This window comes from Vipera ursinii (genome assembly GCF_947247035.1).
Source record: "Vipera ursinii genome assembly, chromosome: 1".
Lineage (NCBI taxonomy): Eukaryota > Metazoa > Chordata > Lepidosauria > Squamata > Viperidae > Vipera > Vipera ursinii.
The window spans coordinates 87,978,283-87,990,844 of record NC_139512.1 but is presented as its reverse complement, the minus strand read 5'-3'; the positions used below and the strand labels follow the sequence as shown (position 1 = coordinate 87,990,844).

Below are 12,562 nucleotides of genomic sequence, written 5' to 3'. Positions count from 1 at the left end.
CTGTTGCTGAGCCGGCGGCTGCTGCTGCGCATGGGGCTGCTGACCGTCCTGCAGGCACTGGGCCAGGCCGTCCTGCCGCTGCCCCTCAGCGCCGCGCTCACGGCAGCTGCCTGCTGGCTCGTCTCAGCCAGCACCGCCCGGCGGAAGCGCATCCCCGCGGGGGGGAGAGCGGTGCTGGTGAAAGGTGAGTCCGGCGGCCGCGAGGCCCTCCCCTTGGGCCAAGAGCCGACGGGCAGCACCGCCTTTGCGTGGGGAGAGCCGCCCGATGCTCCCGCCCAGCCGTGTCCCGGAGCCGTACCGGAGATAGCTCGGTTGCGCGGGGTGGCCCGGCTTTGCAAGAATGGGGACGCTCGACTGATTTGTTTTTTTTCCGGTGTATAAGATGACCCGGCGTATAAGACGACCACCCAACTTTTGAAAAGATTTTCATGGGTTAAAAAGTCATCTTATACGCCGGAAAATACGGTACTGTAGTGCCGGTGGGGATTAAACCTTGTAGGGTGCCATTTGCTGTTAAACACAAAATAGACACTGAGTTAGATAAAGTTGTAGAACAGGGAGTACTTCAGCCAGTAGATGGGGGTGAATGGGAGACCCCAATTGTAACGCCACTTAAAGCCAACAGGGAGGTCCGAATCTGTGTCAATTACAAATGCACAATTAATTGTGCACTCAAACAGCATGCATACCTGATACCAGTAGTAAGCCACATCCTGGCGTCCTTGCAAGGTGGTAGAATTTTTGCAAAATTAGACTTGGCTCAGACCTACCAACAGCTTCCTGTTGACGAGGCCACAGCCGCGGCACAGACAATTGTAACCCACAGGGGGGTGTTTAAAGTAAAACGCCTGCAATTCTTGGTCAGCATAGCCCTGGCATTTTTCAAGGCATTATGAAGCAGACACTCAAGGGCATTCTGGGGGTTTGCCCCTATTTTGATGACGTGTTCATCACCAGTGAGTCCACTGAGGTGCTAGCAAGGAAGCTCAGAGCCATCCTTCAAAGGCTGCGCAATGCAGGCCTCAAGCTTAAAACAGAATAAGTGTAGTATTGGAGTCCCTTCAACTGAGTTCTTGGGTTTCCGTATAGATGCTGACGGCATCCACCCCACTGAATCTAAAGTAAAAGCCATTCAGATGGCACCCAGCCCCAAAATGAAAGGAGATATTCAGGTATTCCTAGGCCTTCTAAATTTTTACCATGCATTCCTTCCTAACAAGGCTGCAGTGGCAGAGACGTTACACCGGCTCTTGGACAAAAATACTGCATGGAAGTGGACTAGTGTTCACGAAAGAAGTTTTCAGGAATTGAAGGCTCTACTGTCCGTCAGTTCCATGATCACTCACTTTAAAGAATCGATGTCGGTATGCCTTGCATGTGACGTGTCCCCTTACAGAGTGGGGGATGTCCTAAGTCATTTGGAGAGTGATGGGACCCAAGTTCCGATTGCCTTTTATTCCAGGACACTGTCCTCCGCAGAGCATAATTACGCACAAATTGATAAGGAGGCATTGGCCATAGTAGCTGGAGTAAAAAAGCAGTCAGAGAAACAGGGAGGTGGTCATAGGGGGGCAAAGCCCAGGAGAGCAACATGGGATCCCTGACAGAAAAAGCCAACCAGAACACTACAGCTGCTGTGTTAACTCTGCAGAACGATTGGACTCTGGAGTGGGCCGACCAGAAATGGCCAGCCAGAGAATTCTGAATCAGCCAGACTCGCTTGAACTTATGGATCCTGGTCTACCCAGCCCGGCGGGCAAGCTGGTAGGCCAGGGAGTGCCTGGCTCTCCCAGGTGTTCCATGAGGGTTCACAACCCTCCTGCATATTTACAAGATGTTGTTTCAAAATAACTGAGCTATAATGTTGTATGTGTCATTGATTGATGCTAGCCAGGAGAGCCTCTGTATTAGCAAGTACAGGAAAATGTGTGCGCTTGCATACTACTTTTGTATCTCTGTAAAACTTGTAATTGCTGTAATCGTTCCTTTGTTGTTATAATGTGTGTACATTCTAGGGGGGAGGGGTGTAATGTATTGGGCTTAGTCTTACTTAAGTATATCACATGGGGTTAATTGCTGGAAGGTTGCTTAAGCAGGGAAGCTGGCTACTAGCTCCCAGCTCCTCAGACAACCCGTCTCCAGTGCCGCCATTGGCTGCTTCTAGGGCGGCAGTAGGTTGCTTTAAACCTATTGGCCACTGCCTAGAGGCCAGGGTATAAATTGCTGCATTCGCAGCCCTGTTTCTCAGTTCAGTTCCTGCACCCAAATAAAGAATGATTCTTGCTGAACTCACTCGCCTCGTCTTGTCACTCAAGCAACAAACCCAGTATCTAACAGTTTTCTAAATTTCTCTTAATTATGGAATATACAGCCAGGAAAGGAGAGCATATTCCAATCCACTATTATAGCTTAAATGTTTCCAATCAAGCAGAGTCCATCTTCTCCATCAAATGACAGCCCTAAGACCATCTGTTCTATTGTTGAACAGCTTTTGCCATAAGGACATTTTTCCTGTTGTCCAATCAAAATCTACTTCCTTGTAATTAAAACCCACTCTCTCTTCTCCTGGAACAACTCTGAACAATTCCATCCTGATCTCTACATGCAGTTCTTCACATATTTGTAGATAGCTATTGTGTCTTTTCCTCACTAAATTAAACATGCCTGATGCCTCCAACCATTTTGGTTTTCTCAACTATTATTACATATTTGATATGACTATTCCAATTTTACAAAGAATAAAATTGCAAAATTTAGACATGATTTTTTCATATGCTTTGTTATAACTTATATAGTATGGATTAGTGTGTTCAGTGCAATGTGTAAACAACACTGAGATCAATGAAGCAGATTAGATATAAAGAATGATCCCATCTGGGCTCAGTTCAATTTTGGACTGAATATTCAAGCTATTTCCCTCAAAGATCAAGTGAGTAGCTCAGTTTATGTCACTCCAACTCCAAATTCAGTTATCTTAATAAATTCTTGATGCTAAGACTTTCAGAAGAAAAACAATTCATTGAGCTTTCACATCCCTATAGGACTCAGAAATATTAAAATTTCTGACTTAAGCTGGAGAAAAAAAATCAGCTGGGGCAAAAGGATGATAAATGAATGTATTTCCAGTGTAACAACCAGGTATATATAAGTTATAGTGTACACATACAATATGCTTTGCATACTGCCATGCAGAAGTGAAGGCTGGTAACAAACATATGCATGCAACCACAGAGTTATAAAAGATGAGCACGTCTTTTGTATTTTGAAAATCAGGTGGGTTTCATATAACAATATTTTTAATGTACAATGCTACACAGTCCAAACTATGCAGTCCAATAGATCAGGGCAACCTCTAATAGAAAAGGCTGATTGCAGCCCTAATCTTTTATTTTTTTCATTAATATAATCTTTTTTATCTTCTTCATCTTTCCCAAGGGTTCCGTATAAATAGATTATAGTGAAATAATAATGTTTAAAAAAAGGTAAAGGTTCCCCTGCACATGCGTGCTAGTCGTTTCCGACTCTAGGGGCCGGTGCTCATCTCCATTTCAAAGCGGAAGAGCCAGCGCTTGTCCGAGAACGTCTCCGTGGTCATGTGGCCGGCATGACTAGATGCCAAAGGCGCACGGAACGCTGTTACCTTCCCACCGGAGTGGTCCCTATTTTTCTACTTGCATTTTTACAAGCTTTCGAACTGCTAGGTTGGCAGAAGCTTGTGTTGTGATTCAGGGTCAGCCTCTGGGTTCGGCAGTTGGGTCAGACGAATCAGAGGAGGAGGGGAGTGTTGAAGACCTTGCTGAGGGGGTTGAAGATCTTGCTGATGATAGCCCTCAGGCAGGCCCCTCCCACTTGGTCACCATGGAGACCCAGTGTGGATGAAGATGACCCACAGCTGGCCCTGTTCAAGGACGCCCGACGCAGGAGGCAGTGAAGTAGGAGTAAACAGAGGAAGGCTGTGGGGCTTCTCGGAAGGAGGCAGAGAGAGGCCACGCCCTGAACTCTTTATAAAGGGAATGTTTGGGGAGGGCTGGTTTGCTGAAAGCAACCTCTCAGATAGTGTTTCAAAGCTCCTGAATCTTGGTTCGTGTCTTGTTTGTTTTTTGTAGTAATAAATTTGGCAGACGTCATTCCAGCCTCTTGCCGTTTATAAAGGGGTTGCCTTTTCTGCAGGGCCGGTAGCAGGCTGGTACAGAACAGCTGGGACAAGTAACAGGCGCTCACTCTGTTATGCGGCACTCGGGATTCGACCCGCCAAATTGCCAACCTTCTGATCGACAAATGAAGCCGCTGTCCCTCTTATGCTCCCTGGGATATTCTAATGGAAATTTATGAAGATCAATAGGTCACCTGGAAGAAATAGAAAAATGTGTGTTCTATGGCTGCTTGTGTGGATGAATTCAAGGACACTTGCTTGGCCCTGGGAATTAGAAAATATTCCTAAGGACAGAAGAACGAATCTGATTCGATCAGTGGCATGAAATGTGAAAGAGGCTGGGCCCTCACTATCATCAATCATAACTGGAAATAACAGAAGGAACAGAATAGATAGTATAGTTGAGTGCCTGCAACTTACACAATTACAAAGGTACAGAAAAGAGTCTGAAGATGATGGTTGCAAGATAGGTGCTGTAAATGCAATCTTAAACCTTGAAGAGATGATTTCTTCATGTATTCCAATAGGTATTTTGAAAATCAGAAGAAATCTTTCTAAAACAACCATATGGAATGTCAGAAACCTTCACCAATCTGGAAAAAAACCTAATAATGTCTTACAAGAAAACGTTGCCTTGAAAGTAGACATTGATGAGTACAGCATACAGAAGGAAGAGAAATATATCATGATCTATTCCAGCTGTATTGCCAATGCAAGCAACACTGCCATTACCATAAAAAGGAACGTGGTATAAGCTTCTAGCCACTAAATGACAAAATAAGCATGACCAAAATTGATGTCAAACCTTTCACCATAGTAATATCATAGATTTCTAATCTGAATTTATTCTCTCAATAGGAAATCATTCAAAACAAGAAGAGCTTCATGAAACAATACAAGAAGCAAAGTCTATGAACCTAATTATTATGGGATATCTAAATGTGAAAGTAGAGTAAAAAATATCTTCTTGTAAGGTAAAAAAATGGTATTAGGCATAAGATAGTTCTTTGAGGAGCCTGAATCTTTCTGTTCTTTCAAAAGTTTGAACCTTTCCATACTTAGTTCCATGTTCCAGCAACTAGACAGAAGATTATGTACTTGAAACAAAATCAAAAGATGCAAAAGGAACCAAACAGACTATGTTATGATAAAAGATAGATTTAAGAATTCTATTAAGACATGTCCTGATGTAGATATTTATTCCAATTACAGCCCTGTTGTAATAAAATTCAGTCTAAAAACAAGAATATTAGAAAAAATAAAATGTTTCCAGGAAACATTTGGAAATATGCAAAAATAAACATAAAAAAACATTTAAAATAGGTTTTACAATATTTTGAAAAAGATAATAAAGACCAAACTGTTATTGTAGAAAAACAGTCAATGTTATTTACCAGGCAGTGAATGCACTTAAAAAGTGCAGAAAGTAAATAACTAAAGGTAAAAAGGAAAACGAAGGAAGTTTAGATGACAGAAGACACTTTAGCAATGATGAAAATGAGGGAAAAGGGTATAAAAATCTATTTGCCAAAGGACTCTAACACTCAACTTTTATTTCAATTCCTAAGAAAGCAAGAACTGAACAATGAATCCCATTAGTCAGACATGCAGCAAAAAATGTTATTAAAAGTTAATTTCTTTAAAAACTCAGAATAGTTTAACAATGCAATAAGTGAAGTTCAGAGCATATTTATGAAATGGTGGCACTAGGGACGACATTTTTAACAAGAAAAGAAGAATCAAGAGATCATTTTTTAAAAAACCAAAAAGGCATCTCTTTATGCTTTGTCGATTACTGAAAAGTCTTTGATTCTATAAATCATGAAATGTTGATCAAAACTTTGAAGCAAATTGGGATGGATGACAAAGACATTAGAATTATAATGAATCTGTACTGGGAGTAAACTTCTTTTAAAACTAAAAGACGTTTTTCAAAAGATTTTTCAGTCCAAAAAGGAATGCATCAAGGGTGTACGTCCTATCATTGCTCCTTTTCAACATCTATAACTGAGAAGATATTTGACAAACCAAACATTGCACCAGGTCTGTCAATAGGTACAATGAAAATAAAGAACTTATGAAGAGAATCTGAGGCTTCTAATTTATAAAACAAAAACAGGTGAAAAGTATGGACTATAGTTTATTTTTTTAAAAAAATAAAGTGATGGTAATCTTGGAGAAAAAAAGACTCTCTGAAAACAGTGGTCAGTGATGCCCTCTTATCAAAGTCAAGCATTCTGTCTATCCTAGACACTTAGTAATGGAACATGGGAAAATTGATGAAATAAAAAGGCGAATAGAAATTACCAAGCATTTTTTTTACACATGAAGAATATTCTAACTTAATGGGAAACAGACTTAGAAACTAAGGATAAGAGTAGCCAAAATCTATGTCTAGTGGAGATAGTTCTGGTTCCACACAGTTCCATATTTGGAATGCTGCATCCAATTCTGGTTACCACATTTTTAAAAAGATGTTGAGAACGAGCAAAAAAAAGGATTAGAGGAGACATGATAGCAGTGTTCCAATATTTGAGGGGCTCCTATAAAGAAAGAATGAAATGAAATAAATAATACACTCCGGTGCTTTATTCATTTCCACTTAGAAATCAATAAAACCATTTGCTCTAATCCAGAATAGTATGGATTAATTCTATTACAGTCATTACAAATGGCATTGATTTCTGTCTGCATTGTTAGTGCAGAAAGAGATAACCCTTTGGGGCTGTTAGACATATCTGGAATACTGAGTACCTTGTGCAAGTACTAACACACAGCAGTTGCCCAGGTGGTCACGTGAACAAGTGGCATTGAGATCACGAGATCTCAAGAAGTTAGAAAGTCTGATTGAACTTTTATTTTTACCAGTAGTCCACAAACATGCAGTGAAGGCTGAGAAGCGAACAGAGAAACGCAATGCAGCTGAAAGGTAGATTAGTAAAAAAAAAAACACTTGGGTGAGGCGAGGGCATCTGGGTGGGGGCGAGGACGGCAACCTTACCCTATGCAGTGGTGGGATGATGGGGCACATGCCCCTCCCATGCCAGGCCAGCCCTTGCAGCCCTGGGGTGGCTATGCTGGGCAGCAGCAGGAAAGACACAGAGGTGGGCCCACCAGACCAACCAAAGCGGCAAGTGGAGCTCCAAAGGTTCGGGGAGGGTGGGCGAGCCATTGACAATGCAGCTTGGCCAAAAGCAGCCTTGGAACAAATGGGGTAGGTAGGGAAAGAAATCCTTGCTCCCCCCAGGAATTGCCTTTCTTTGCTTACCTGACTCCCATCCTCATGCCGTTTCTCCTTCGTTTCTCCTTCGTGATCCTCCACCACCGTGTGCAGAGAAACAAAAGACTTTTTTGGGGCGGGAAAGGTCAATCAATCTGCCCCACTTGTTCCACAGCCGCTTTCGGCCGAGCCACGTTGTGCTCGCCAATAGTGCAGCCATGAGGCCTGGCAGATTCCCCCCCATCTGACCCACATGAGGCCGTAGCTAGCCATACCATATGTTAAATCTAACCCCCATTGCCCTCCAACACTAATGGGAAATGGGAAGACCTGGGGGGGGAAGGTAAGGTGGGAAAAAAAACTTTTTTTCTCATTTGTTTCCAAAGCAGTTTGGAAACAAACGGGAAAAACCTTTTTTTTCCCCACATAAGTTTTTCTGGTTTTTCCCCAGGGCTTCCTGGCAGTGGCATTGGGTGTGACGCATGACCTGGCAAATGGCCACGTTGTGCCAAAACCAGCCATTTGCCGCCTTCTGCCCAATGCTGCTGCCATGAGGCCACGGAACAAGCCAGGCGATGGTAGGGAACCGGTATAATGGCACGTGGGTCAGAGGGAGGGGGGATCCACCAAGCCTCATGGCAGTGGCATGGAGTGAAACACGTGAAGCAGCAAATGGCTGTGGCTGGTGGCAAACGGCCGTGTCACACAGAAATCGGCTGTTTGCTGCCTCACGTTGTGCCCAATGCCACTACCATGACACCGTGGAACAAGCTGGGTGGCAGTAAGGAACCAGTACCGTGGATCAGATCCACCCTCTCCCATCAACTTCACCTCATCACAGGCAGCCCGTCTGTGCAGGCCCTTAAGCAGGGCTTACTTTCAGGGGGAGGGCTTATGTTAGGCCCACCCATCCCCAAAATCAGCTGGGGCTTACTTTCGGGGGCAGGTTTACTTTCAGGGAAACACAGTATACCAACTCAGACAAGTGACTGTCTAGCCACTTTTTAAAAATCTCCAGTGATGGAGCACTCACAATTTCTGGGAGCAAGCTATTCCACTGGTTAATTGTCCTCACTTCAGGAAGTTTCTCTTTAATTCCAGGTTGCTTCTCTCTTTGATCAGTTTCCAACCATTGCTTCTTGTCCTGCTCTCTGGTGCTTTGGTGAATAACATGACCTCCTCTTCTTTGTGGCAGCCCCTCAAATACTGCTATTATGTCTCCCCTATTTCTTTTATTTAGATTAGCCAAACCCAAGTCCTGCAGCCATTCTTTGTATGTTTTAGTTTCCATGCCTTTCATCATCTAGTGCTTTGATGAATAACATGATTCTCTCTTCTTTGTGGCAGCCTTCAAATACTTGAATATTGCTGTCATGTCTCCCCTATTTCTTCTTTTCTTTAGACTAGACAAACCCAAGTCCTACAGCCGTTCTTCTACATTTTAGTCTCCAGGCCTTTGATCATCTTAGTTGCTCTTCTCTGAATTTTTTTCCAAACTCTCAACATCTTTTTTGTGATATGGTGACCAAAATTGGCTGCAGTATTCCAGGTGTGGTCTTACTAGGGTTTTATGGGACGTGGTGGCTCAGTGTGTTAGGACGCTGAGCTTGTTGATCAGAAGGTCGGCAGTTTGGCAGGTCGAATCCTGAGTGCCGCATAGCAGAGTGAGCGCTTGTTACTCGTCCCAGCTTCTGCCAACCTAGCAGTTCGAAAGCACGTAAAAAATGCAAGTAGAAAAATAGGGACCACTACGGTGGGAATGTAACAGCGTTCTGTGTGCCTTTGGCATCTAGTCATGCCGGCCACATGACCACAGAGACATCCTCGGACAAGCGCTGGCTCTTCGGCTTTGAAATGGAGATGAGCACCGGCCCCTAGAGTTGGAAACGACTAGCTCGCATGTGCGGGGGAACCTTTACCTTTTTAATACTTCATGTGATCTTGATTTTATATCTCTGTTTATACAACCCGGGATTTTATTAGCTCTTTTGGCTGCTGCTGCTGCACACTGCTGGCTCATGGTTAAGTGATCATCCACTAGGACTCCAAGGTCCCTGTCATAGTTACTGTTTTCAAGCCAAGTCTTGCCCAATCTTTACTTGTACCTTCAATTGTTCCTACCTAAATGTAAAATTTTGCTTTTCTTGACATTGAAACTCATTCTGTTGGATAGGGCCCATTGTTCAAGTTTGTCTATATCTTTTTGGATCCTGAATTTGTCTTCTGGTGTGTTGGCTACTCCTGACAGTTTAGTGTCATCTGCAAATTTGATGAGTTCCCCTTCAATTCCCTCATCTAAGTTATTGATGAAGATATTGAAGAGTACTGGGCCTAAGATGGAACCCTGTGGTACCCCACTACTTACTTCTCTCCATGTGGATGTAGTGCCATTGAGGATACTCATTGAGTACAGTTTCCCAGCCAGCTAGAGATCCATCTGGTGGAGATGTTGTCTATTCCACCTTTTTCTAGCTTACCAAGGAGTACGTTGTGGTCGACTTTATCAAATGCTTTACAGAAGTCTAAGTATACCACGTCCACAGTATTTCGCTGGTCTATTAGTTTAGTCAATTTGTTGAAGAATGATCTTTTTTTGATTATCTTTTCTAGGATCTTCCCAGGTATTGATGTTAAACTGATTAGTCTGTAGTTTCCTGGGTCTGTTTTTTTTCCTTTCTTGAAGATGGGAACCACATCAGCCCTTTTCCAATCCTTAGGTACTTCCCCGGTCCTACTTAGCAATCTTCTTTTGTTTTATTTCTATTGTTTTTCACTTTCCTTTCACTTAAAATCTGTTTGCTTATTAAACATCTACTTCAATTTTTCAGCTCTACACCACTTTTTTCACAACCACTTACGCACATTCGGTCCATAACTTTTCTTCAATTTAAAGTTTCTAAATTCATTTATTTCCCTATCATTTCCTGTTTAATGTTCTAATTGACTTTTTATTCTTTTCTTATTTTTAGGTTAATTGCTGCATTAATTGTCATTTAATTAAAATGGATGCTCATTTCCATTGCTTACCTACTCAGAGCTAATATGTGATAAAGGCAGCGTCCATTATTACAAATCTAAGGAGATCAAGCGAGAGGATAAATATAGCTTTCTCGACTTTTTAAGTTACTGTAATTTTTATAGCCGAGTGAAATTGGCTGTTCTGAGACTGGAGGTAGCTTTAATGAATTTTAAGCAGCTTTGCTCCCTTTTTTTTCAACTAATGAAAACTTTTCCCCACTACTTTCACAAGTTGAAATCTTTTTTCTCCCGTTATTTTTAGATTGCAATCTTTAAAAAGACTATGATAGATACCTTTATAAATGGAAGTTAAAAGAGATAGCCTGCTTTCTGTATAATAAGATAGTGAAGCCAAAGAATAGCAGAAGGTGGTAGTTTACAAACTACCTTTCCTGCTATTTTTTAAAATTGAGGCCTTCCTGCACACCTGCCATAGAATTTCTGTTTCACAAATATGCTCCAGTCTAAACCAAACCCTAACAGAATCCCATATTGAGAGTTTCACATTGTCTCATCAAATTTGCAGGCAAAGTTTTCCACGGATGACCTATTCTTACTAATTTTGTTGAAGAACTCAAGTTTACTTAATAATAAATTCATGTCCAGCTCAGTTCCTAGTGAGTTCAGGGATTTCCATGTCATTTTTTTCAGTAATCATTCCAAAATAGCTTGCTGCTAATTTCTTTCACATTCTTTTTTTCTCCTGACTTCCCAGTCTAGCCTGTAGTTCTATTATTTCCTGGTGTCTCCTGTTCATGTACAAACCAGGTCTGTCTCGACTTATCATTCTGAAATCAGTCCATCAACACATTTTTAGGAACCTATTCAATTTTGCCATATTAAAGCCTGGCAAAATAAACTGATGAGTAGTTTTTTTCAGAAATCAGCATATAAGAGTCAAAAACCTTTACAAGAAAAGGAAAGAGAGATGTGGAATGTGAGAATGAGTGTTTATGAACATACTGATATGTATAACAACAGGGTAAAAAATAAATCTGTTGTCAGAGCTCCTGATGTAGGAAAGGATAAAAACAAATTCCTAAATCATAAAAACACATACTGTATGATGGGCCTGTGTAGTTTTTCCACCCAAAGACTTATAAATATATATATATTTATATGCTATTGTTACTTACAAAGTTTGTACATTGCTGAAAACTTGTAATTATTTATTGCACAATGACATGCAAGTTTATTCTGAAGAAACTTTAATGGGGAAGTGTAATGCATAGGATTGCAGCCAAATAATTAAAAAAAAAACTTACATGACATTCTCTGCAGTTCTTGATTATAATCTTCTGACCTTCTGCCAACACTTTATCTCCATAGATGCATTTTGCTAAAAAAAACAAATCAGACATTACTATTTAGTCCTAAGAGTATATAAATTATACACTTTAATAGAAACAATATTGGTTAAGTAAATATGATGTCATCACTTTGCTTTCAGTAGCAGTCAGTGTTAATTGCTCTCATTTATTTTGACTGCAATAGTAAATTCATTACAAACACTATTATTTTGAAACATTTTACCACTCACAATGACAAAATAGCTACTTAGTGGCCTGAAGTAAAAGAAGATCTGGAACAGATATTGAATTCGATTCATTAACAGAATTGCTCATGGCAGTGACATTCTGGAGGATCAAGTACATTTGTGTTAAAAATGCTCGTATGAAAGAATTAAATAGAATGTGAAAAATGGGCCATCATGCAGAAATAACTAAGCAGAATGCTGAGCAATGAGTCCTAATATATGGATTAGATTAGCCCCATATACTAAAGGAGAAACTTCAGAACTATTTGCAGTTAAACAGAAGCAACTTCCATAGACATAGCCATCAGACCTGTGTCAGCCACTACCAGAAAAACAAAGTTATATATGGATGTATGGAGTATCCAAAAAGAGAGCCTACCATTTAATATTTAATATGTTATTGTTATGTATATGTAGGGGTGTGGGTCTATATATATATATGTTGTATATAGTATGCTTTAGGTGTGTGTCATGTATGTGTGTCAGGACCCACCCCAAACCACATCTTAGGAAGACAAAAACTCTTGGAGTCAGTTCTATCCACATATGCTCCTCCTTCCTCGGGAGATGGCAGAATCCGTATGGGGGGGGATAATGTTTTAAACATACATTTATGAATGTGATATAAATGGAT

General features: G+C 41.2%; 1 protein-coding gene across 1 annotated transcript in view; it reads right to left on the bottom strand.

The window, feature by feature from the left end:
• The window catches only part of NELL1 (neural EGFL like 1), a gene marked incomplete at both ends in the record, with an annotated part of 577,617 nt that overhangs the window by 339,289 nt on the left and 225,766 nt on the right, over positions 1-12,562 (bottom strand). Inside the window, one exon of the mRNA XM_083355288.1 lies at positions 11,657-11,730. Coding sequence (XP_083211414.1) covers positions 11,657-11,730 — 74 coding nt within the window. The remainder of the gene's footprint in view (positions 1-11,656; positions 11,731-12,562) is intronic.